This window comes from Prunus mume, linkage group LG2 (genome assembly GCF_029339155.1).
Source record: "Prunus mume cultivar Tortuosa linkage group LG2, ASM2933915v1, whole genome shotgun sequence".
In the NCBI taxonomy this organism is placed as follows: Eukaryota; Viridiplantae; Streptophyta; class Magnoliopsida; order Rosales; family Rosaceae; genus Prunus; species Prunus mume.
This window is the reverse complement of record NC_142699.1, coordinates 6,423,472-6,449,888: the sequence shown is the minus strand read 5'-3', so window position 1 is coordinate 6,449,888 and position 26,417 is coordinate 6,423,472. Positions and strand designations below refer to the sequence as shown.

General features: G+C 37.4%; 2 protein-coding genes and 1 pseudogene across 6 annotated transcripts; all 3 read right to left on the bottom strand.

The window, feature by feature from the left end:
• Window positions 1-1,482: 1,482 nt before the first annotated feature.
• On the bottom strand, window positions 1,483-4,276 carry LOC103332970 (Galactose oxidase/kelch repeat superfamily protein). 4 transcript variants are annotated; one of them, XM_008235756.3, is made up of 2 exons: window positions 4,072-4,276; window positions 1,483-3,290 (listed from the first exon to the last, which is right to left on the bottom strand). In XM_008235756.3, exon 2 carries the CDS (start codon window positions 3,263-3,265, stop codon window positions 1,832-1,834), a length of 1,434 nt encoding a protein of 477 aa, XP_008233978.2. In that variant the 5' UTR covers window positions 3,266-3,290; window positions 4,072-4,276; the 3' UTR covers window positions 1,483-1,831. The 4 variants fall into 4 exon arrangements, with proteins under 4 accessions (XP_008233978.2, XP_088902414.1, XP_088902415.1 ...); XM_089046288.1 differs by having other exon boundaries at window positions 1,483-3,564; window positions 4,072-4,238; XM_089046289.1 differs by having other exon boundaries at window positions 1,483-3,500; window positions 4,072-4,238.
• Window positions 4,277-6,073: 1,797 nt separating this feature from the next.
• Window positions 6,074-7,265, bottom strand: LOC148919514 (uncharacterized; annotated as a pseudogene).
• A 10,549-nt stretch (window positions 7,266-17,814) lies between these two features.
• LOC103333092 (uncharacterized) lies at window positions 17,815-25,323 on the bottom strand. Of its 2 annotated transcripts, XM_089046657.1 has the most exons (4): window positions 24,878-25,323; window positions 24,498-24,651; window positions 22,522-23,870; window positions 17,815-17,861 (listed from the first exon to the last, which is right to left on the bottom strand). In XM_089046657.1, exons 1-3 carry the CDS (start codon window positions 25,038-25,040, stop codon window positions 22,556-22,558), a joined length of 1,632 nt encoding a protein of 543 aa, XP_088902783.1. In that variant the 5' UTR covers window positions 25,041-25,323; the 3' UTR covers window positions 17,815-17,861; window positions 22,522-22,555. The 2 variants fall into 2 exon arrangements, with proteins under 2 accessions (XP_088902783.1, XP_088902782.1); XM_089046656.1 differs by lacking the exon at window positions 17,815-17,861 and having other exon boundaries at window positions 22,320-23,870.
• Between the last annotated feature and the right edge of the window lie 1,094 nt (window positions 25,324-26,417).

Genomic DNA, 26,417 nt, shown 5'->3' with positions numbered 1-26,417 from the left:
TTAGTGTGTGCCCAAGTCTGTTTTTAAACATAATTAACTCTATGGGTTGGCAACTTGGCATGGCACCATATTTTTTAAACATGTTTTAAGAAACTATGATTCCTCATTTCATTAATTTGATGTAGGTGAATCTGCCTCCACTTTTAATTATATATAATATAATATAAAAAAGAGATGATGGAAATTTTTGATAATGGGGAATTAGAATCATGCATACTTTTGAAGAAAATAATAAGCATAGAATTTTCTGGATATGACTTGGTTAATGGAAGCATCTAATTTAATTTTGCTACACCTTTTTTGTCGTGTTGTTTTTGAATTAGTCACACTACTGTACCGATCGAATCAAAGTCATGAAAGGCAACCACCAGGATTAATTTGTAACAAACAAAAACATCCACCACCCGAAAAAGAGAAGAAAGAAAAAAGAAGAAGAAAAGTTTTCTAGGGCAGCTACCATTTTGAAACATTCAAAATTAAGGTAACAAATGATTAGGACTTGAAATTGATAGTTAATATGACTAATCCCACATGAAGAAGTCGTCAATCTAATCCATGTTCCATACCGTGTTCAATAGATATTTCTTTGAAATTTGTCACAGCCACAAATTTAAAAGGAGGGAGGGATCAGATCATTTGATACAATCTGTAATTACTTTTTCTGTTTAGGATTTGCTTAGAATCTTCTCATCCTAGGCTATATTGCTAGTAGGACAATGTTCATATCCAACTGATTTGATTGCAGTTAGCGCTAGCACTAAAAAAGGCGTAATGCTCAAGGAAATAACTTTCATGTTACACATACAATGCATCCTCGTGCCTATCTCATTCTTCATGTGGTGAAATACTAAGGGAATAACTTCTGTATCTATCTCATTCCTCCTATGAGAGGTAAGACATGCACAAAGGAGTGAGATAAGGACAAATGTGACGATGAGGTGTGAGATAAGAAAACAGGAAACACAAAAAGAAGGTAGTACGGATATCAAGCATTAGAAGAACAAGAAATAGTGCTCACCAATGGAGTCCGGACTCTTGAATTTCACAACCTCTCAATTTTATGATATTGTGTAGAATCAGTATTATCACCCTCACAAATGAAATGTCAACCAGACAACTTGTACGTTGGCTTTAATCACAAAGCAATTCCCTGTGATTTTATTGGAAGCTGATGTCTGCTCAAAATATCTGTTTCCATATTCAATTTCTGCATTATAGTCTCAGGGAACCAAATCTTATGCATAATTGCATAGGTACAGGATGAAAATGATCTGCTCACATGGTTTGCTGCCCCCAAACCTTTTCTTCTCTTTTTCCCATTTTTATTTAACCAGTCACTGTTCCCCTGTTGAAATTGAACCAATTATATCGTCTTGTGAACCCATTTTCTTTCAACAGAAGAAACTCAATTTTAATTTCGCAAACATAGTTGCTCATTACTAGTACTGAAGTAGTAGACAAAGAAATCACAAATAGAAAATATGCTCAGAAGTGATGCACCAAGCAAGTGCAGCAACTGTCTATTTGATTTTCATTTTTACAAATAATACGTATACAATACAACTATGTTTAATCACACTTACATGATACATTAACTTTCCTTTCAACCGAGATATATGATCGCGCCAATGGACGTCTAAATAAGATAATCAAATCTTGAAGCTACATTATTCTTAGAATTGCTCATACATATATACTATAACTATAGCCTACCAGAACTGTTTCCCAGGTGCTGAGCTCCTTCTAAACTATGAAATCAATCTCCGCGCCATACAGCTCACTCATATAGATTCAAAGAGCCCATTGAATAACATGGATTCTCAGCCTTATGCTAAACGTCAATGACTTGACAACCAACCAATTCAACTGACCCAAAATCCCTAGTGCCAATGGCCTTCCACACAACTGCATCTGATTCTGCCACTGAGTCAGAATGATCAAGTGAGAAGCCAGGTAAGAGAGAAGGTGAGCTTGGTGACAAAGGCCCCAAATTACCGCACAGGTCAGCCTGCAGAACTGTGATTTCATGATTTACATCTTTTGTGATGACATGAAGCTTTCCATGAAAACCAGCAAGTAAATATGGAGATTCTGAACCAGCAAAGTCATGAATAGGGACTTTTCCTATAACAACTTTCCAAGCATCTTCTCCTTGATCATACACCTTGATCTTACCACTATCCAAAGAACTCGAAGGATCAAATGCATACAATTCACCATCAACCACAACGCTCAACTTTGTACCCACCTGCCGAGCAGGCCAACCCTCTCCCATGCCAATTGGCATATCATCCCATGAATTTGTCTCAGGATCATAAATTTCTCCCCCAACATCAACAAAAAAGGGCCATGAGTACAGACTCTGGGATACACATAACCTTCCCATGTATGAAGTCAACCCAGTGGCAATTGGCCTTAGCATGTCAGTCAAAAAGGCAGTGGGCAAGGCTTGAGCTCTTGAGAATGGCATGCTTGGTACTTGGGACCATGTACCAGTGGAGGGCTCAAAAACTTCGGCAGACTGAAGAGGGATCAATCCACCTCGTCCTCGACTAACCCCTCCAACAACATAGAGCTTGTTATTCAGAATGCCTGTCTTACAATAGGCCCTACTTGCGGACATGGCTCTCACTTCACTCCATGCGTTCTGAATAGGATCAAATCTCCAGACGCACCTCATGGTCGTAGATCTATAAAATCCACCTAGAACATAGAGGCATCCATCAACAGCACCAATGGCACAACCACAAAATGGCATTTGATCAAATGAATTCTTTCTCCCTAGCCAGCCTCTAATAGTATCAGCAATTTTGATGGTTGGGCCCACCATATTCAACATCCAAAACCAAGACAAACCCTTACTAGATTCTTCTTCATAAACTACATTGGGCATCTGAGGTAGCCTCAGCCACTTTGTTGACAGGGGGTCAAAAGCATGCCAGGAAAGTTTATCCTCTTCAATTTTAGTCAACATGTATAGCCATTCTTCAGTTCTACCAAGTTCTTTTCGCAATTTAAATAGTTCAGAGCTCCTAACAGTTTCCTTCCACTTCCGTGAAACCAGCCTGATATCAAAGTAGCAAATTCTAGGAAGTCTAGCAATAATTTGGATTGATATCTCATCAGGAAGATTGGGAATTAATCTTTGTCTCTCCTCGAAAGCACATGATGACAATCTTTGCCTCTTACAGGTATCATTCGGAGAGACTTCATGGTACTCATTTGTCCGAGATCTGGGACCAACCAAACTCAAAATACCCCCCATTGAGAAACCAGAAAGTTAAGTAAATCTGAGAGACATCATGAAACTTGTTAGTCCCAGACTTGGAACCAGTCAAACTAAAAAACAACCCCATATTTGAATTTAGCCCCAGGGCTGCATAACTATTCATTCTACTTTCAGTTCATCAATGCCAAAGCTAATTTGACCACACACACAGCAGCCGACTTGGACCAGCCAAACTGAAAAATTGACACCATTTTTTGCTTTAGTCCAAGTGCTGCAAAATTATTCATTCTACCTTCAGTTCATCAATGCAAAAGCTAAATGCTTTAGTCCAATTGCTGCAAAATTATTCATTCTACTTTCAGTTCATCGATGCAAAAGCTAAATGAACACACACACACACACACACACTCTCTTCCCAAAGATTACCTTCTCTCTCCTCAACAAACAGATCATAAACTTCATTTTCATCTCCACAAAAAATGATCACCAATATTTATAGCAAAATTCAATTTTTAACAGCTCACCAACAGGCTACTCAAAAACCCAGCAAAAATTAAACATCAGGAATTTCAAACTCGAATAATTGAAAAGGAAATTACATATAATCCAGCTTCTAAAACTTCATAACCAAAGAAACTGGAAAACCCCACAATCAAAATCACAAAACAGAGCAATAATTTTTTTTAAAAAAATTAAATTTTCCACCGGAACCACCAAATTGCAGCAAAATTCTGAGCACACGTACATAGTTCTAACTTCTAAGATTACAGAGTAAAGTAAATCCTTGAGTTTTTCAGCCAAAACAAAAGCAAAAGAGAAATTGGATATGTGCCAGTTTGTACCTGTTCAGAGGAAACAGTGCGAAGCCCTTAGATTTGGTAGGTAAAAATCCAAGTACAAGTAGATTTGAGAATGAAGATGCTTCTTTTTATCGAAGCTTGATCTGCTTCATGCAATTATGCAATGAAACGGTGCGGTGTCTCTGAAAAAGGAAGACGATTGGAATTTACTGGATAACAACACGTGTTGTGTTGTTATTTATCACATTGTCCAAGTAGAATTTTTTATTGTTTCCTTTATATTTAATATTTTTATTTTCGGGCCCAAAGGAGTATAGAATACAATTCATAATGAGGTTAAATAGTCGCTTTCGAAAGAGAAAATAATAGTAAGCTTCGTAAAAATCCAACCACCAACACTTTAACTCATTAAATAATGTACACATCATGTGCCAGATCCAAACAAATGAAACGTTACTTCATTATTTGGAAGACCAGAATCTAGAATGTAAACTAACAACTGGGGTGGAAAGGACTAGTTAACTAACATGATAATGGTTTTATTATAGTGTAAAATCGCATCGTAATTTTATTATAATATAAATGAATTGATAACATCGCATGACGACGGTGTCCAACTTGACATATTTTTTTGAAAAAGTGAGGTGGATGGAGAAACTACGATCTAATGTCGGAAAATAATATCTTATGAAAGTTGTAATTCATTCAACTCCCAAGGGATTTAAAAGGATATATTAATCCTTCATGAAAAAGGAAGAAGAAAAAAATCAAAATACCACGGCTGCGTGGCACTCGTTGATCCATGAGCATCATGCATGTTATACAACACGTGCTTGTCGGAAGTCTCCGAGAGGCTTCCCTTGGTGTTTAGTTTTTTTTTGGGCTTCCTTTGGTTTTTAGTTTAGACAGATTGGGATAATTTACAGGTAACTTCTGAAGGAATATAAAAATTCACACCCAAAGACTTTATTTCTAATTGAACCAAGGCCCAAAATGAAGAGAAATGCGATTGAAACCAAATAAGCCAAACACACACTTGTATCAATTTGCTACGCGCTGAAATATATATATATATATATATAATTTATAATATTAATATATATAATATACAAGTAAAACATTTTCGGGGGTCTTGTGTGATAGTGCCACTTGCACTATCTCAGGGCCGCCTTTGGGTGGAAAAATAGGATCGTATTTTTCAAATTTATATGGAGGGTGAAAAGATAAGTTCGATGAGGAAATAAGATGGATATGAAAATAGCAGCACTCTATATGAAATATAAATCTTTATCCTTAATGACACCATTTATGCAAAAATAAGATATATACAATCCCCCGGATATCGTGGCCGTCATAATTAGTTATTAACATACTAGTTCCTATATCAAGAGTTTTAATTTGGTGGTTTGCTTGAGAATGAGGCTATACATAGGAAATTACCTAAAAAATCGGGGGACCTTCATTATGTTGTATATCTCCGAAACAAAAATACATAATATTTTGGAAAAATAGAATTACAATCTACCTATATATTGATTACTATGATTATGTTATGTATTTGCCTATATATTCATAGCATTGATCATACATTAATATTCTTCTGAGAAATCTTGATCATATATATCCTCGCTTATATTGTTGTGTCCTTCAAAAAAAGAAAAAGAAAAAGAAAAAGATGACAGCATATGGTATTCAAGTATATGTACTTGTCATGAGTTTGATACTTGGTTGTTACTTGTCCCAATGCATTACGTAAATATTATTTTTGTTATGAATGCATTGACCCGTGATAAAGTATATCTTTAAATATTCTATAATTTGGGAAGAAAAAAAAAAACAACAAAAGAACAAACAAATAGCGAAAGATGCTACGCTTTTAATTTTGGAAGGAAAGCTTTGCACGAAAGTTTTCCTCTACTTGGGTTACATATATAGCATCATATATAATTGAAAGTTTTCCTAGCTACTGTGTACTAATGTGCTCTCTATGACTACATATACTGCTAACTCCAGGCACTTATATATTGCTTACAACACCCAAAGCTTACATGACAGGAGTCATTGGACAAGAGGAGCTGAAGCAGGGTGGCCTAAGCAGCTCTGCGGGTGCTCATGGATTTTTGAGCAACATCATAAAATGAAGTTGAACCAAACTCCACCATATTGTTCTCACCTGCATTTTTCAAATTGGGTAGACTTCGAATTCGATACCTTTCAAATATACTCATCTTCAAATGTGATTGAGGCACCGAATTATTACCCGATATCACATCCATTGCTTTCTTCTCCACATCCTGGTGAGTCTCATTCACCTTGTTCCGATCACATTCATCATCGTCATCCTCCTCAGCCTCGCCAACATCCTCCTCATCATCTCCGTTTTCTTCATCGACGGTTTGGAGGTCTTCATCCATTTCAAGCTCTTCTTCATTTTCTTCATCACAACATGTTAGGGCACTGTCAAAACATGCTAGGGCATTGTCCAGAGGTACAAGGTTCAAAATAAGGCGGCCGTCCTCCCGGTGGGCTTCGAAGTACTCATGGTGCTTCACTCTCTCTCCTTTAAGGACAAGCCTTCCATTAGAGTGATCATAATGCTTGGTCAAAATCCAGGGCATACGACCTTGCAAGTTCCCAGTCTGTGCAAGCAATGGTATTGGTGGTGGATATTCTCTCTTGATCTTTTCACTCCTCTGAGTAGTAGTACTCCGGGTGCTCTTAGCTTCATTCCTACGACTCATGCTAAATTCTACTGTATTTTTCAAAAATCCTAATTTCTCTTGTTCCTCGGTTAGCATGATTGGGACGCCGCTCTCCGTACCAATCAGGTCGTCCATTGCAGAGGACGACCAAGATAAAGAGCTATCCAACATACAAGAAGAAGTGAGTGAAGACGATCCGGATGATGATGATGGTGATGGTGCTGATGAAACCTTATGGTTGTGAATAATGTGGGGGTGGTGATGATCTAAATTTTGAGAGTTTCTAGCTGCTTCCGAAAAATTTAGGGTTTTGAGCCCTAGTTCAAGATGATGATGGGTTGGGAACGCTTTTACCATTTGCATGGCAAATGGTAACCTGGTTGCCCACAGGAAAATCCCAAAAAGGGAGGAAATTATGGATTTAGCTCTACCAATATAGTTTGGATCACTACTCAAAGAATCCATGGTTCCACAGTCAAGATAACAAAAGGAGCTAGCTAGTTTAATGGCCAGCTTATGTAGGATACTTGTGGTTTTCTAGAAATTAACCTACCAACCCTTTGAAAAAAAAAAAAAAAAACCTACCAACCCAGTCATTAACCTGCAAGTAATTAAAGAAGAAGATATATATCAGAATAATGTGGCTATAGTAACAAATCGGGTATTTTAATTATAAATTTAATTATTATATATGAAGTTTTATCCAATTGGGTAAGAACAAGCTCTTTTGGTGGAATCAATTGCTTTTACCTCTTAACTGCATTTTGTCTGCTTTCATCAAACGTTCCTCTCTCTCTCTGTGGTTGGATTTTTCTCTTCCTGTTAATCTAATCTTAAGAAGGTTAATTAAGAAATATAACTTCAAAATATATGTAGAAAAAAAAAATCATTTTGAATGCAAGAGGCTGGATGAGGAATTCTAATATTATTTGCATAAACAAAAACTTTAATAGAATAAAAATACAGTCCGAATCCATATGGAGGAAACAAAATCAAATAATCTCGTGCAGATTTTTTAAGGGCGTAAATAAATACATGGAGATTATGAAGATTCAATTGCCAAAAATATATGCCGTTTACTATGTATGCAACAATAGACCATAAATCAAATTCTCATTCATTTCTATAAATTAAGCCAATAATTTAGGACAATTAAGTTAAAGAAAAAAGAAAGAAACAACTATGTCTGGTGATGAATGCACAATCCTTAGAAACAATAACAGATTAACCCATAAGGTGAGTTTGCTTATCAGTCAGAAAATTTGGCTTTAAGTGGATCAAGACTAGTTCAAATACAACTATTTTCCCTTCCCTCGTGTCGAGATTTCAAATATACATTATATATAAACAAAAACAAAACAGATCAAGTCGAACAAATATATATCTAGCCTATAGAAAGCAAAAACATTTAGCATAGATCGATATATAAAACACAATTAAGAGATTCAAATTAGTGAAATTAACAAGCTAATCAAAACACAAATTCAAATGCAGATTACATGATATATATATATATATATATATATATATATATGAGAGAGAAAACATAATAATTTTCTACTTACTTTATCAATGGCACTGGTGCATTATATTTAGTACATTTTCCCTGTGGCAGAGAAAGAGAGAAGAAACAGTGGACAGAGAGACCAAATGAGAAGAGAGAGAGCAACCATCTCTCGAGTGTTTTTGCTAAACCCTTTATATATAGGAAAAACCTTAACTGAGCTGGATTACCTTAATTGCACAGAGAGGACCCTCCTGGCACCGTGACACACACACGCAATATTAAAGGTCACAAACGTCACTTCACACTCACCAAGAAACGGCTGCATTTTTTGCGGGATCGGCGAGGGGCTCGGCTCGTCTGGAACCGGCATGGCCTGCGATTGCTGTAACCGGCGCCAGAAGTGGCGCGTTTTGGGTCTGATCCCAGTGTCGTGTAGAATGTGATTGGTGGGGGCTTGGTGATAGCAGGGAGGGGGTTGCACATTTGATCATGGAGTGGGGCATGGATGAACTGAATTTGTCTGGTTTGGTATTCTCTGGCTTCCATTTTTTATGCCAGGTCTGCTCCTTTCTTGTTCAGCAGCCAGCTTATTAGACACGTAGAGAGAGAGAGAGAGAGAGAGCCTTGTCTGGTGTTGTATCTCTGGCTTCCATGAATTCATGTAAGTTGTAACTCTCGTGTGACATATAAATTGTATCTCTGGTTCATTCTACAATGTCATTTCATGATAAGAACCGTTACTCTTCTAAGTCAACACTCCCTTAACAATAAGCGTTACAAGAAATTAGTCAAATTAGACAACATAGAGTTGTCTAATGGTGATAGAATAAAAAGATGAATACGATATTTTTATGTACAATGAAAATATTCACAATAATGATCAAATTGTTAAGCCAGTTTTCATTTGGCTTATTTTTGAAGAGATGTTCCAAACAAGTAGTTAATGTCGAATGCCACAATTTTCACACCTTTTTTTTATAGTGAAACAATGTAATTGTTCGACTGTTACATATCAATTATTATGACCAAGTGATAAATTATTGGTTACATAATGTGGTTTTAAAATACAGTTCATTTTACAAAGGACTCGCTAGTGCAATAGTTTGAAACATTTACTCCCCTTTGAATGGTCATGGTTTCGAGTCCTAATATCCGACTAGTGTATGTGAGTTTAGTATATTATCGCACCTCTCAATTCAAAAAGTCCTTATAAAAAAAAGAGAAGATATTTAGTCATATACTAATTCTTAGTACTAATGATATAGATCAACCATACACCATTTAATTTTTATAAACAAACCCAAAAAAAACCCAAAAAATTACAGTTGGCCATATTGAATTTAATTTTGATTATTAACTTACTTTGATGCCTTATTGAGTGTTTTGAGTTTTTTTAATGAGGTTTTGGTCAACTTTTTGGGTGTGTTTATAAATGGGTTTTGAGTGTGTATAATGATGGGTTTTGGGTGTATTTATAAAGTGTTTTGGGTGTTGGGTTTTTTTATAATTTCAACCTCCATTTTGGGTGTTTTAGTGAAACTCCCTTTTTTTAATGAGGTTTTGGGGTTGGGCTTGTTTTAAGAAATCAATGGCAGTTTTGTAATTTATAAGAAGTTAAAAGCCTCTGGGTATCTTTCTAAAGTCCATTTAATATAGGGTTTTTTATTTATAAATAATTTGGGCTTCTATATGGGTATAATAGTGAAACTCCTTGAAAAAAAGGTTCATTTAGATTTAGCAATGCTCATATCGCTGAAAAAGAAAGAAAACATTACTCATTAATTCTAAACCTAGTCCCCTTCCATTTTTAGGCCTAATCCTAACCCGATCCTGTTACCTGATCACCCGGATGAAAAAGAAAATCGCCATATGCACATCAAATTCTTTGGCTTGCACACCTTCGTTTAGCACTGGGCAAAAGAGATCTCTCCCTTTTCATGTCCCCCATTTTGCAACGTTCCTCCTGCAAAGAAAGTAAACTCTCAACCGAGACCAAGTCTTGCAACTTGCTTTTGGTTTTCTTGTCTTTTCATTCTAGTGTTTTTAAGTTTCAAATTAAGACAAGAAAAAAAAGTTAATACAAGCGAAAGAAATCAACTAGAAAAAAGGAAAACCCCAAATACTAATACCAAAATCGTATGAGTCTCTTACACAGAAACCCTACAAAAGAAGATTGTGTAAATTGCAAGGGCAATACCTGTATAGTAGGGGGTTTGCAAGGGAGAATTTAGGGCTCTTCTTTTGCATTTGATGGCTGAACGAGTTTTGTGTCATCAATTAGAGTTTCTCTCTTTCTCGCATCGAGTAGTTGAGCAAATTAGGTCATAGCAAAATGGGGATCTTCTTTCTCTCTTTCTTTCGCATCGAGTAGTTGAGAAAATAAGGTCAAAGCCAAATGGAGATCGATTTTAAATCTCAGTCGTTGCGTCCACCAAATTGCGCACATGCCTCATACACACGTGTAAGTAATGTATAGAAAAGGATGTGTGTACTACATAATCATTATCATTGAGGGTATATTGTGGTCACTGGATTTCCAATTGCTAGCAAATTTCAAAATAATATTATATCGCGATAGGCTGGTCTTCCCTATTATTTATAAATTTCTTTTAAATTTGAAAAACAATTAAAAATAGCAAGGCCAACTATCTCCAGTTGCGACAATACTTGAGCGCAACCATCACACCGTTACATATCCCTTATCCCACATGTTAATATAGATGGGTGACATGATTGATACTTTCTCAATCTAGCATATATTACTAATGAGCATATCATATCATGAGTGGATTGTAACACCACGTGATGGTATAACAATGACGCCAAAAAATTTCTCAATTAAACATGATGCCACACACCAATTGCCAAATTTGGCCCTAAAACAACAACCAAATTCTCTGAGCCAAATTTGTAGAGAAACAAAAATGACGATAAAAAGTATAAAAGTATTTAAATTTAACATATTTAATTGTTTAAACAAAAAAACATAAATAAATATAAAAAATCCACTCCTCCCTTTCCAGAGGTGACTTATAGAGAGAGATTTAAAAGGGGAAGGGGGTTGCCAGCAATAAAAGAGAGAGATGGTTAATGGTATGTGTAGCGTTTGGTGTTGTGTTGGGGTGTGTGGAGAGAGATGGTGGTGTTATGTCTGCTTGGGTGTGTTAGTGAGGGTGCGCGCCGGGGATTGGGGAGGGAAAGTTGCTCTCTGGTTTTTTAATTTTTAGTTTATGTGATTTTATCTTATTTTTTTATTTTCAATTAAAATTTTAAATATTTAAAGATTATATTTTTTAATTAATTTTTTAAATATTTGATGATGTGTCTTGTTTTAAACAATTAGATTATTAGGATGGTCTATTTTGCAATCGAGTAAATTCTTAAATAGAGGCTCGGATCCCCCACCTAGAATTAATTTCTCGGTGGCACAGAAATGTTAGCCCAGATATAACAACTTTTTGCAACAACTTGATCAATGTCTTGGGAATTTAGTCAAAAACAAATGTCTTGAGACATTTCAATTAGCTAAAACAGACAATGGAAAATATAAAGGCAACAACCTAGTAACAAATTACACAAAGCTTAATTGGACTTCATTAACTTCATTAATATGGACAACCCAACCCAATTACTATAAGCAGCTGATAATTAGCGGAGCTTCAGCAGGGTCAAACTTTATGGCCAAAGTCCTAACTTCTTGTGTACTTCTTCTTCATTCCAGAAAAACAACTAGTACTTGGGCGAACCGTTTCACCCTTAGCTGTGCCCAACTGCCTCTTTCTTCTTCTTCTTCCATCTTCATTTTCTTCTTGTGGAGGCATCTCAGCACATGTGCTTCAGCAAGACTATAACCAGCAGTGGACATGGCCTATATTTTTATTTTATTGTTGGTTTAAAAAAAAATAAGCAAAGTGATTTTTTTTGGTGTTCATTTTAAAGAAGAAATGGGGTATTGTAATTGATGGGGCATTGAAGGGCGATGAGTAGTTTCAAACATTTGTGCTGGCTTGGGAAAAGCATGCATACTTGCAGCGCACACAAAGATGATGTGGCAATGTTGACAAAAAAAAGCTTCACTTTTTAGTTGAATGTTGACTGCTAGATTGGGTGCAGGTGGCTGATGCTTCTGGGTGGAAGGTTTCTCTATGTGTATGCTTGCTCCGCCACCAAGGAAAAAAAGGAAAGTAAGATTCTCTTTTCATGTTTGACAATGAAGTCAACTATAGTTACATACACTTTATCAGCTACATATACTTTTTTTTGTGTGAAGATCATCTCAGTTGAAAAATCAGTATTGGTTCCAACTGGAAGTTATAGAATTTGTAAGTTTTGTAAATCTAGAGAGAGAGAGAGAGAGAGCAGGAAACTATAACAAGAAAGAAATTAGATGGTATGAACACCAATACAAATAATCAAAAGATAAAAGTTAGTACAATTCTTGCTATCACTGTGAGCTAATCTAGGAACTGGCGTCGGCCAATGGGAATACAACCGTGTATGTAACGTGCGTGCCCAGTGTTTAAATAACTTTGACCACTCTCCTGTGCGAATGTTCCACTTGATAATATCTCTCCGCAGATACAAAATATCCTCATTGTTTGGGTCAGATGCAAAAAATATACAAATAAACCCAGCGTTATAAACACAACTTTTTGCCAAGCTGCACTTGTGATTCCAATCCTAGAGACTTCCGGTCGTCATGTTGCTCATTTATACACAAAAACCCAGAGTACTATTTAAACAGTAAAAACACACCCAAAATCAACCCCAAAGTCAACTTTTTGGGTGTGTTTATAAATGAGTTTTGAGTGTATGTAACTAATGAGTTTTGGGTGTGTTTATATGTTTAAAATAGTGCTTGGGTTTTTTTGAATAAATTTCAACTCCACATTTTGGGTGTTTTAGTGAAACTCCCTTGGACAAAAATATCCTTATTATTTGGATAAAAAGCAATCATTACGCAATATCGCGTTGATCGGAATCGATTTCAGGATCGAAGGAATAAACCCCGCGTTTACGTCAGAACGACAAGGTTATTGCCAGCAGCAGCTCCATCTTGTGTTTGCTTTCAACTCATATACATACAGACTTCGGGTCGTCCTGTTCATGTTGCACGTTAGCGCATATCCTCCGCCACACACCTAAGTCTCCATCTGAAACCATAAAACCAAAGTCTAGAGTCTCACTCAAATACGTGAAACCAGTTTAGGATCACCATCATTACTGCTGCTGCTACTAGTTCCATCATTGTCATAGAATGGACCCAAACCAATAACACTAAGGCCGCGGTCTGTTGGCCAATATAACATTCCATTGTATCCAAAGGAGAACACATTGAGGTCACCAAAATTGAAATGTCGTGGCCAATATAACTACGACTGATTCTCTTCCACTCACCAGTGTCAGAAGAGAAGATCTCCACGTTTAATTTGAGGCATATCACATTTCTTCTCATCATTTGCTATATTCAACAGGAAGGCAGAATTCTCACAACCGTGGACCTACACTCAACATTAAGATGGATGTTGTTTCCTTTCCAATCATGTCTTCCTCACAATTTATAGTCAGGAACATTGCAGATGATTCCTACCCGCACACGCTTGTGACATTGACTTGGGGTGGGAGGAAGTTCAGCCAACCCATTGCATGGTGTATGCATTGCAAATGTAGTGAATTGCGCGTTGATAATCCTCGCTTATGCAGCACAAAACTAAGTCATTATATATCGCTACCACAACTGGCTTTGCCATCAAACGGTGGACACCCGGGAATGATTCTTTCGAGCGCCGGAGTTAGTAGATTAATGGGTGGGGACAGCGACACTATTAAGGAGGGAATTCCACTGCACTTTTGGTGTTTATCAAAGTGCATATCTTTGGAGTTCTCTTATAACTTTTGATACTTTACAAAGTGGCCAATAAAATAAGGATCTGCGATGAGGGTGCACCAACGCTTGGACACAGACTTGCATTGAAAAACAAATTTGTTGCATGGAAGTCGGCATAAGGATTTCAACCAATACAAGGTCAGGTAGATCATCAATTGATGGTTCTTCTTTCTGCTTGATGACGATCTCTTTGATCTTTTTAACTTACTAGAGGTCGGCAGAGACAAATGGATTCTCTTCCTTACTTCGGTAGCAGTATGGCATCTCATATCCACCTGCGCCATGGCAATATATTATACACATAATTTAAGCCCTCTAAGAAAGGAAAATGTTGAATGGATCGTGAACTAAAATGAATTTGTACAAACACAGCCTCCCAAGTAAACATAATAAAATCATATATGTGATGCAAGCCAATATGGTTGTGCTTAATCACAGTGTTGTATGGGAAAACTAAGATTAAGAACCTAATGTGCCAGAAAGAAATGCCTTTTCCACCGCTGTTTGCTTAAGAAAGAAAAGAGAGGTAAAACATGTTTATCCTTGTTTCTAGATATGGTGATGATGTTAGCTTATCGAAAGCCAACTACCATGGGGTATAGGAAGTTATGTACACTGATTATTAACACGGCTTTCCGGGTTGATGAAACATCCTTGTTCACTAAAAGACTGTTTTCTCATCCTTCGAAGTTTTCCAAAAGTTTTAGCTGTTTTTACAAAATGAGAAAGTATATTGGAGACTGCAAGGTAATTAAGGAACTGTGGAGTGACAGTAAAGCTTACCATTGTTTTCAACAAATACACTACCTAGCTTCCAACCATGAGGCCTAATTAATCTTAATGTTGGAAACCTGGGTCTGCTACAAAAAAATATACATATCCCTAGAAGCCATAGAGAAGTGAGAATTCGAATCTGTTTTCAACTTTTGGAATATAAATTGTGTGCTTTAAGAAAGAAACCTGCAAAGACTCGTGTTCGCCTTGAATTTCTTCTGCTCAACAAATCCAGATGGAAGCTTCATGGAGCCCTTTAGAGCTCATAAGAGTATTGGTGGTCAGCTCTGGTATCTTTGCAGATCCGGCAAAACGTTTATCATCACCAGATTTCTGAATTCCTGCAAGATTTTGTATATTTGTTTAAAGGGACAAGTGAGTCTAATGATGAACAACATTGACCACCAAGGTACCAAGGGTTCTACCAAGAGAGTGATCAAGACTTATTGGAAAAGCATCCAATAAGCCTCATTAACATATTAGTTCCATGACATGCTTCTTCACCATGAGTACCAGATTCAAAAGGGCACCTAAATTCAAAAAGGCACAAAAATTGGAGAAAAATTAACAAGTTTCTTACCGTTGTTTGCAAATCTGTTCCGGTTGAAGCTTTTACAAGCATTAAGGGTCCGTTTCGAGCATTGGTCAGGCGTTGGGGGCTGGCACAGAAGGGGGCTTCGGGCCCTTGAAGGGGATGCGGAGCCCGCTGGACTGCGCGGAGGCGCCAGTTTCGGCAGCACAGAGTTCATTGAGGAGTGGGATTTTCCAGTTCAGCCATAAGAGAAGAACTATGCCGAGAGATAAGTTTGTGTTTGAAAAAAACAAATCAATAATATCCTTGACACACGGTAGAATGGTGAATTCGGAATCCGGCTTAGTAAGGCTTTAGGTTTCTTGAGGATCCTACTATCTATATGGGTATTTACATTATAATTTTCCCCATGTGATTTGAGGAAGAAAGGAGAAAACCCAGAATTTAGGGTTCTATCTGCCAGAGAGAGGTGAAGGTTCGACACGGTGAGTGTCTAATCTCTAGAGACAGTTGGGTTCCTCTATATCCCCATGCTGCATCCCCTTCTTTGTCAGCACCAAATAATTTTAGTTAAATTTTTTTTTAACCTTCTTTAAGCCTCCCTTATTTGATTCTTTAAGCCTCTGCATTTATAGGTTTACGTATTTATCTGCAGTTGGCAAAATCTTGATCATTCTAATAATCTAACCTTTTAAAGAGATAACATATCAACAACATAAATATTTAATTTTCCTTTTCATCATAAAATTATTTAAATTTAACAATTATTTAATTGTTTAAACAAAAAAACATAAATAAATATAAAAAATCCACTCCTCCCTTTCCAGGGAAGGTGAGGGGGAGGAATATAGGTTTTTTTGAAAGGTGAAGGGTAGTTAAGGGGGCCCTGCAAGGAGCTATATCTTTAGAGAGAGATTATCAAAAGGGGAAGGGGGTTGCCAGCAATACAAAGAGAGAGATGGTTAATGGTATGTGTAGCGGCTTGGGTGGTGTTGTGTTGGGGTGTGTGGAGAGAGATGGTGGTGTTATGTCTGCTTGGGTGTGTTAGGGTTGGTAGGGGCTGCGCGCCGGGGATAAGAGTGGGGAGGGAAAGTTGCCTCTCTGGTTTTTTAATTTTTAGTTTATGTGATTTTATCTTATTTTTTTAGTTTTCAATTAAAATTTTAAATATTTAAAGGTAATATATATTTTTTAATTAATTTTTTAAATATTTGATGATGTGTCTTGTTTTAAACAGTTAGATTATTATGATGGTCAATATTTAAACCGTGATTTGCGGTTGAAATGCGAGTAAATACGTAAACTCTAAATGTAGAGGCTCGGATCCCCCACCTACAATATAATTTCTCGGTGGCACAATATAGAAATGTTAGCCCAGATATAACAACTTTATTGCAACAACTTGTATCAATGTCTTGAGACATTTAGTCAAAAACAAATGTCTTGAGACATTTCAGATATAGCTAAAACAGAACAATGGAAAATAATAAAGGCAACAACCTAGTAACAAATTACACAAAGCTCTAATTGGACTTCATTAACTTCATTAATATGGACAACCCAACCCAATTACTATAAGCAGCTGATAATTAGCGTGAGCTTGAGCAGGGTCAAACTTTATGGTCCAAAGTCCTAACTTCTTGGATGTACTTTCTTCTTCAAGTACATCCAGAAGAAACAACTAGTACTTGGGCGAACCGTTTCACCCTTAGCTGTGCCCAACTTGCCTCTTTCTTCTTCTTCTTCTTCATCTTCATTTTCTTCTTGTGCAGGCATCTCAGCACATGTGCTTCAGCAAGACTATAACCAGCAGTGGACATGGCCTATATTTTTATTTTATTGTTGGTTTAAAAAAAAATAAGCAAAGTGATTTTTTTTGGTGTTCAATTTTAAAGAAGAAATGGGGTATTGTAATTGATGGGGCATTGAGAGGGCGATGAGTAGTTTCTTATAACATTTGTGCTGGCTTGGGAAGCAAGCATGCATACTTGCAGCGCACACAAAGATGATGTGGCAATGTTGACAAAAAAAAGCTTCACTTTTTAGTTGAATGTTGACTGCTAGATTGGGTGCAGGTGGCTGATGCTTCTGGGTGGAAGGTTTCGTCTATGTGTATGCTTGCTTGGTTACCAAGGAAAAAAAGGAAAGTAAGATTCTCTTTTCATGTTTGACAATGAAGTCAACTATAGTTACATACACTTTATCAGACTACATATACTTTTTTTTGTGTGAAGATCATCTCAGTTGAAAAATCAGTATTGTGTTCCAATGCACTGGAAGTTATAGAATTTGTAAGTTTTGTAAATCTAGAGAGAGAGAGAGAGAGAGAGAGAGAGAGCAGGAAACTATAACAAGAAAGAAATTAGATAGTTGAAAAATCAGTATTGGGTTCTCTTCCTTACTTTGGTAGCAGTATGGCATCCCATCCACCTGCGCCATGAAATATATTATTATACACATACTGTATGGCCTCTAAGAAAAATGTTTCATGGAATCGACATATGGTTCGTCAACTAAAACGTACCAATTTGGACAGACACAATTGCTAAAATATAAAAACTATGAGAGAATATTTGTTTGTGGGAATTTTCTATGTATTTTTCTCCTTGTAGGAGGTCATATTTATAACACAACAAAACCTGAATGGGCAAGTAAATAATAAATTCCTAAATCTATTTACAGTAGGAAATCAGGAATTAAAGTAAATCAATTACAAATAAAATAGGAATCCTTGGTGTGTAAGGAAAGTAAGTTAATATCCACAAGTCACGCCAACACTCTCACGTTGGTGCATAGATGTCGCCAATGCCCAACTGATCCAGTGAATTGTGGAATGCTTTACTGGAAATCGCCTTTGTCAAAATATCCGCCAATTGATCCTCGGATTTCACAAAAGGAAACTGAAACACTTTAGCCTCAAGCTTCTGTTTGATGAAGTGTCGATCCACCTCAACATGTTTAGTACGATCATGCTGAACCGGATTCTGTGCAATGGCTATAGCAGCCTTGTTGTCACAAAAGAGATTCATTGTAGATGTAGGTTTATACCCAAGTTCAGTAAGCAACTTTCTTAACTAAAGAAGTTCACAAATCCCTTTAGTCATGCCTCTGAACTCGGCTTCTGCACTGGATAAAGCTACTACATTCTGTTTCTTGCTCCTCCATGTCACCAAATTACCTCCCACGAATGTGAAGTAACCCGATGTGGATTTTCTATCTTTACATTACCTGCCCAATCTGCATTTGAATAACCATCAATATTTAGATGACCATACTTTGAGAACATAAGTCCTTTTCAGGCGCAGACTTCAAATATCTAAGTATCCGAAGAACTGCATTCATGTGGTCTTCACTTGGAGAGTGTATAAATTGCAACGCTCACTGCATAAGCAATGTCTGGTCGAGTATGTGACAAATAGATCAATCTTCCCACTAACCTTTGGTATCTTTCTTTGTTAGTTGGAACTTGATTCGGATATTCTCCAAGATGATGATTCTGAACAATAGGAGTGTCCGCAGGTTTGCAATCTAGCATTCAACAAGTCCAAGACATATTTCATTTGAGAGAGAAATATGCCTTGCTGCGATCGAGCCACCTCAATTCCCAAGAAATACTTGAGTCCACCTAGATCCTTCATCTCAAACTCTGTAGCCAGATAGTCTTGTAGCTGTGATATTTCCTGTTTATCATTCTAATAATCATATCATCAACATAAATTATTAATGTTGTTACCTTCCCTTTCCGATGTTTCAAGAACAAAGTATGATCTGAGTTGCACTGTTTGAAACCATTGTTCTTCATTGCCATGGTGAACCGTCCAAACCATTGGTGATTTTCAACCCATACAATGCTTTTCGTAGCCTGCAAACTGTTCCAGTCTGAGTAGTATTATAACCAGGAGGAATGTCCATGTACACCTCCTCCGTGAGTTCGCCATGTAGAAAAGCATTCTTTACATCAAACTGGTGTAGTGGCCAATCCAAATTAGCTGCAAGGGACAATAAGACTCTGACGGTGTTTAACTTTGCAACTGGAGCAAATGTTTCTTCATAGTCTATACGATAGGTCTGTGTGTACCCTTTTGCCACAAGTCTTGCCTTGTATCGCTCGATAGATCCATCTGCATTGTGTTTTATAGTAAACACCCATCTACATCCGATAGTCTTTTTTCCTCGTGGTATAGTCTCCAATGTCCAAGTCTGATTTTTCTCAAGAGCTTTCATCTCCTCTTTTATAGCTTGGACCCACTTAGGATCTTTCAATGCTTCAGAGACCTTGGTTGGAATATGGTTAGCAGACAACTGATGCACAAAAGCCTTGAGTGGTTCCTCAGTAGATACATGATTTGCAATTGGATATTTGAATGTCTTGCCAATATCAGGTGAATAGTGGTTTGGTGGCTTCCCACGATTTTGTCTGAAAGGTAATTGATATCCAATAGTTTTATCCTCTAAATGCACAAGTCTAGTAGGAGTAGTTACCTCAAGGATATTCTCAGGAGATTGGTCTTACCTTCATCTTGTTGTTCTGTATTGTCTGTAGGTGTGAGACTCGGATCAAAAATATCTTCATATGGATCAGGTAGGTCAGGTAATTGATCGCTATAAATAGGCGATTAGTCGCTTTTCGGCAGAATAATCTTGTGCTTCAGACTCGGGATGATCAATCATTTCTACATAAGAGAATTTCTTCTTTTTCAAGTTGCTCCATTCGCTCTTCATTTCATCTTTTGGATGATGGGTCATGGAAGAACATCTGATTCCAGAAAGGTCACATCCAAAATGACATCGTCCAACTAGCCTTTCTGATGAGTGGCATAACCCACAAAAACACACACACATGGATCAAGTTTGCTACGTCGATTTTTGTGGAGATGAACAAAGCCACATATCCAAAGATTCGGGTGTGAGTACCAAAGAGGAAGCACCTGTAAGGGAGTTTTAAAAGTCAATACACCAGAAGGCATGCGGTTGATTAGGTGATGACAATAGCATCATCCCAGTGATGGCGAGGAACATGAGCGCAAATCGAAGTGTTCGGGCGGTTTCAAGAAGATGTCGATTCTTTCTTTCAGCAACACCATTTTGTTGCGGTGTCTGAGACAAGTTGTCTCATGGATAATTCCATGTTGTTGGAAGTAAGTCTGAAAGTCATGATTGACAAATTCTCCACCATTGTCAGCGAAGAATCTGGATTTGAGCATTAAACTGAGTTTTCATCTGTTTGTGGAATGAGGGGAAAACACTTCGTTTTTATTCTTCAGCAAATAAAGCCATGTCATCGTGTACAATCATCTATGAATGTGACAAACCATCGAACACCAGAAGGAGCAGTGATAGGTGAAGGTACATCAGTGAATTAACGTAAATGGAGTAGTACACTTGCTCGTACTCAACGGGTAGGGCACACGGTGACTCTTAGCCAAAATACAAGTATTACATGTGAAGTCGGAGTCCTTGAAATCTGAGAATAAATCTGGTATAAGATGCTTCATATAACTAAGCGGATGTCCCAATCGACGGTGCCATAACCAAATTTGCTTTTGTTTGCTATCAAAGGGATGCGTCACACTGTTAGCCATGCCAGGACTAAAGTCATCGACATAATATAGCCCCCCTCTCTTAGTACCACGACCAAGAATCTCCTTAGTATGAATATCCTGAAGCAAATAAAAACTCGGGTAAATGAGTACACAACAATTCAATTGTTCAGTAAGCTGACTAACGACAACAATTTAGTGGATAAATATGGAATAAGTAAAGTATTAGACAGTGTGAGAGAGGATGAGAGTGCAACCCATTTGCAGGTTCGTTGAGGTTGTGTAGTATTCAGAAAATCATCAGGATCAAACGTCATATGATCAGTTGCACCGGAATCAATTATCCAATTCCTAGAATCAATCTTATCGGAAGTATGGAATCCATAACCAGTACCATTCTGGTCGTATTGCATTGTCCTCGATCTTTAAGAGTAGCCCACCAATCGGGGTAGCCATGCAATTTAAAACAAGTCTCACGAGTGTGTCTCGGATCACCACAATATGCGTAACCTAGTCCATGTGTCGGTGTCGTTAGTCGAGAAGTCATAATCTGTGCAGCGGAAGATGCATAGGATACAGGTTAGGAATTTGGATCGGGATTGAGTCGCTGAGTCAGTCGAAATCGGGATCGAGGTCTGAATCATAGACAAATTCGGGGTTGTGGTCATCATTGGAGTTGGGGTCGAGGTTGTCTAGAGTCGTCGGCGTCAAAGGATCCTGATTCTGGATCGGGTTGGGTCATCAAAATAGGATCTGATTCAGGATCAAATTCGGGGCCAAAGTGCATCTGTAGGAGCTGAGCCATTTGGGCACTCAACTCAGGTATGGTTGGTTGAGAAGGAGAGAAGGAGTCGGTGGTGCTACCTCCATGAGGGTTGAAAAAATCATCAACCCCATAGCGGCGGCGGGGGTTTGAAACTAGAGTCAGCAATTCCAAAATGCCGCTCTGATACCATGCTAAAATATGAAAACTATGAGAGAATATTTGTTTGTGGGAATTTTCTATGTATTCTTCTCCTTGTAGGAGGTCATATTTATAACACAACAAAACCTGAATGGGCAAGTAAATAATAAATTCATAAATCTATTTACAGTAGGAAATCAAGAATTAAAGTAAATCAATTACAAATAAAATAGGAATCCTTGGTGTGTAAGGAAAGTAAGTCAATATCCACAAGTCACGCCAACACCTCTCAATTAATAAACTACACACATATATATATATATATATATATATTTATATCATATATGTTATGGCAAGCCAATATGGTTTGTGGTGGATCAAGCTCATGAGTCTCAAGAAATTTCTTGCAAATTTCTGCTTTAAGTAGTAAAGTGGGCGTATACAGAACGACTTAAATTCACAATCCTCCGTATATCGCCATAACAAAAATAAGATGGAAAAAACAGTTGAACATAAAACAGAACATATTAGGGTATTTATCAGCAATTAAAAGTGTTATATTGCTGAGTATATCAAATACAAATAATCCAACTAAACCAAATAAAAGTTTACTATATAATTCTTGCTATCTAAAAGCTGGTAGTACCTCCACCATGGATGGGCATGCCGGCATGCTGCTGCTACGCTAGTCTAGGAACTGGCGTCGGCCACAATGGGAGAACAACTGTGTAATAGAAACGATCTGTTTCACAGTCTTTAACTATCTTTGACCACTCTCCTGTGTGAATGTTCCACTGGATAATATCTTCGCTCACACGCAGATACAAAATATCCTTATTATTTGGGTCAAAAGCATTCAGTATGCAACACGGCAGGTCTGGAAACATTTTAGGGTCCAAGGAAAAAACCCTGCGTTCACTCAAACACAGCTTTTTGCCAGCAGCATCTCCATCTTGTGAGTCTTTCAACTCATATACATACAGACGTCCGGTCATCAAGCTCATGTTGCACATTCGCACATATCCTCCGCACGCACCTAAGTACTGAACACTAAAACCTCTGTCTAGAGGTTCCTCAAATATAGTGAAACCTAGTTTATGATCAATATTACCATCACCATTGCTGCTGCTGCTGCTACTAGTTCCATCATTGTCATAGAATGGACCCAAACCAATAACACTAAGTCCGCGGTCTGTTGGCCAATATAACATGCCATTGTATGCAAAGGAGAACTCATTGAGGCCACGAAAATCGAAGTTGCGTGGGGACGAGACAACAGATTCTTTCCACTCACCAGTTTCAGAAGAGAAGATCTCCACGTTTAATTTGAGGCTATCACATTTCTTCTCATCATTTGCATATTCAACAGGAGGCAGAATTCTCACAACCGTGGACCTACACTCAACATTAAGCTGGCTGTTATTTCCTTTCCAATTGTCTTCCTCACAATTATAGTCAGGAACATTGCAGATGAATCCCACTCGTACACGCTTGTGACATCGACTTGGGGTGGGAGGAAGACCAACCCATTGCATGGTGTATGCATTGCAGATGTAGTAATTGCGCTGATAATCCATGCTTGTGCAGCACAAAAGTAAGTCATTATATGTCGCTACCACAACTGGATTTCCTATGAAACGGTGGAAACAAATGATTCTTTCGAGCGACTGTGTTAGTAGATTAGGTGACAGCGACACTTTAGGAGGGAATTCCACCACTCTTTTGTTTATCAAAGTGCGTATCTTTGGAGTTCTCTTATAACTTTGGATATTTACAAAGCGGGCAATAAAATAAGGATCTGCGATGAGAGTGCACCAATGCTTAGACACAGACTTGCATTGAAAAACAAATTTATTGCATGGAAGTCGGCAAAGGATTTCAGCCAATATAACGTCAGATAGATCATCAATTGATGTTCTTCTTTCTGTTGATGATGATCTCTTTGATCTTTTTAACGTATTCCTTGCTTTGGTAGCAGTATCGCATCTCATAAACCTGCACCATGCAATATATTATACACATAATTTAAGCCCTCTAAGAAAGGAAAATGTTGAATGGATCGTGAACTAAAATGAATTTGTACAAACACAGCCTCCCAAGTAAACTACTTAATATAAATCATATATGTGATGGTAAGCCAATATGGTTGTGCTTAATCACAGTGTTGTATGGGAAAACTAAGACTTAGGAACCTAATGTGCCTGAAAGAAATACCTTTTAATCCACTGCATTGTTTGCTTGAGAAAGGAAAAAGTGGTAAAACTTGTTTATCCTTGTTTCTAGATATGGTGATGATGTTAGCTCATCAAAAGCCAACTACCATGGGGTATCGGAAGTTATGTACACTGATTATTAGCACGGCTTTCCGGGTGAAATTGAAACATCCTTGTTCACTGAAATACTGTTTTCTCATCCTCTTAAGTTTCCAAAAAGTTTTAGCTGTTTTTATAAAATGTGAAGGCATAGTGGGGATTACAAGGTACGGAAGTATGAGTGACAGTAAAATTGATAAAGAAATGAGGCATAGATCATAGGAATGTTACAATAAATATTTATCCCTAGAAGCCATAGAGAAGTGAGATTTCAACTTTAGGAATAGAAATTGAGTAATAAGAAAGAAACCTGCAATGACTCGTGTTCGCCTTGAATTGCTTCTGCTCAACAAATCCAGATGGAAGCTTCATGGAGCCTTTAGAGCTCATAAGAGTATTGGTGGTCAGCTCTGGTATCTTTGCAGATCTGGCAACTTGTTTAGGATCACTAGATTTCTGAATTCCTGCAAGAATCATAAAACAAGAGTCTAATTACATTGACCACCAAGATACCAATGGTTCTAACAATTCAAGCATCAGTCTATTGGAAAAGCATCAAGCCATAAACATATTAGTTCCACTGACAGTTGCTTCTTCACCATGAGTACCAGATTTCCAATAAGACACCTTAACCATTAATTCAAAAAGGCACCGAAATTCCACAGGAGAAAAATTAAACAGGTTACTTACCATTGTCGGCAATTCTGTTCCGATTGAACCTTTTGCAACCATTAAGGCTCTGTTTCAGGCACTGGTCGGCGTTGGGGGCGGGCCCTTGGCGTGACTGGACGGCGGCGACGCCAGTGTCGGCAGCACAGAATTCATTGAGGAGGGGATTTTCCAATTCAGCCATGAGAGAAGAAATGCCGAGAGATAAGATTGAGTTTTAAAAAAAAAAAAAAATAGATATCGGAACAGTGGAATGGTGATTCTCACGGCTGGTAAGGCTTTTATTATGGTTGAGGATTCCTATTAGCTTCGGGTATACATACATACTGCAATTCAATTCCCCATTGACAAGGGATTTGAGGAAGAAAGGAGACAGATAGAGATAGGGATTCGAGAACGGTAAAACTGGTTGTGATCGACACAATTGGTGAGTGTGGCAATCCTAGAGACAGTTGGGTTCTCTTCCTTACTTTTGGTAGCAGTATACTCGGTTTTTCTAATTTTTTTAAAGAAATAGTATAGCCGGCCGGCCACACTCTGGTTTTATTTTTTTAAAAATTGTATAGCCGCTCGGTAATAACCCTTTTTTAATTTCTTTATAAATAAATAAAATAGTATATCCAGGCGGCTAAACTCGGTTGATCCAACTTTTTCATAGAAATAGTATAGCCGGGCGGCGAAACTCGGTTTTTTAAAATTTGTTGGAAAAAATAGTACAACTTGGCGACAATAGGTTTTTTCTAGTTTTTAAAAATAGTATGGCCCCGAGCTTTACTCATGGCTCTTTTTAATTATTATTTTTTAATAATTAGTGTAACCGAGCAGCTATACTCTTTACATATTACACCATTACCCAAGTCTCCATACAAACCAAGTCGATGATTTTGATTTCCTATCGTTCTTTTCAAATTTGTTGTATCATTACTTCTTCTTTTTTGGGTTAAATAGTGTAAATTACATTAATTTTTGCGTTCAATAAATCTCATGGAAAATAGTTCCCTCATTCCTCTATAAGTAGTCACTCCTACATTTCTAACAATGACATTTTGACATGTGTATATAGATTTTTTGTTGTGTGTGTGTGTGTGTGTGTGTGTGTTTTTGACAAATTATTTTTGCACATATGTTAAACCGTGATTTGCAGGTTGAAGAAGTATCCAAATCTTATTACCGACTGAATATTCCTAACAAAGGCCATGGGTCCTCTATATATGCCCATGCTGAGCACCAAATAATTTCAGTTAAAAAATATTTTTTAACCTTCTTGAAGCCTCATCCAATATAGAAATGTTAGCTCATGTATAACAACTTCATTGCCACAACTTTTACAACTTGTATCAATGTCTTCAGACATTCAGTCAAAAACAAATGTCTTCAGACATGTCAAACAGCTAAAACAGAACAATGGAAAATAACAAAAGCAACAGCTGATAATTAGCATGAGCTTGAGCAGAGTCAAACTTTACGGTCCAAAATCTCAACTTCTGAAGTTTGAGCTGAACAAGTTCCCCGACTCTGAGCGTTTCTTGAATGCACTTTCTTCTTCAAGTACATCCAGAAG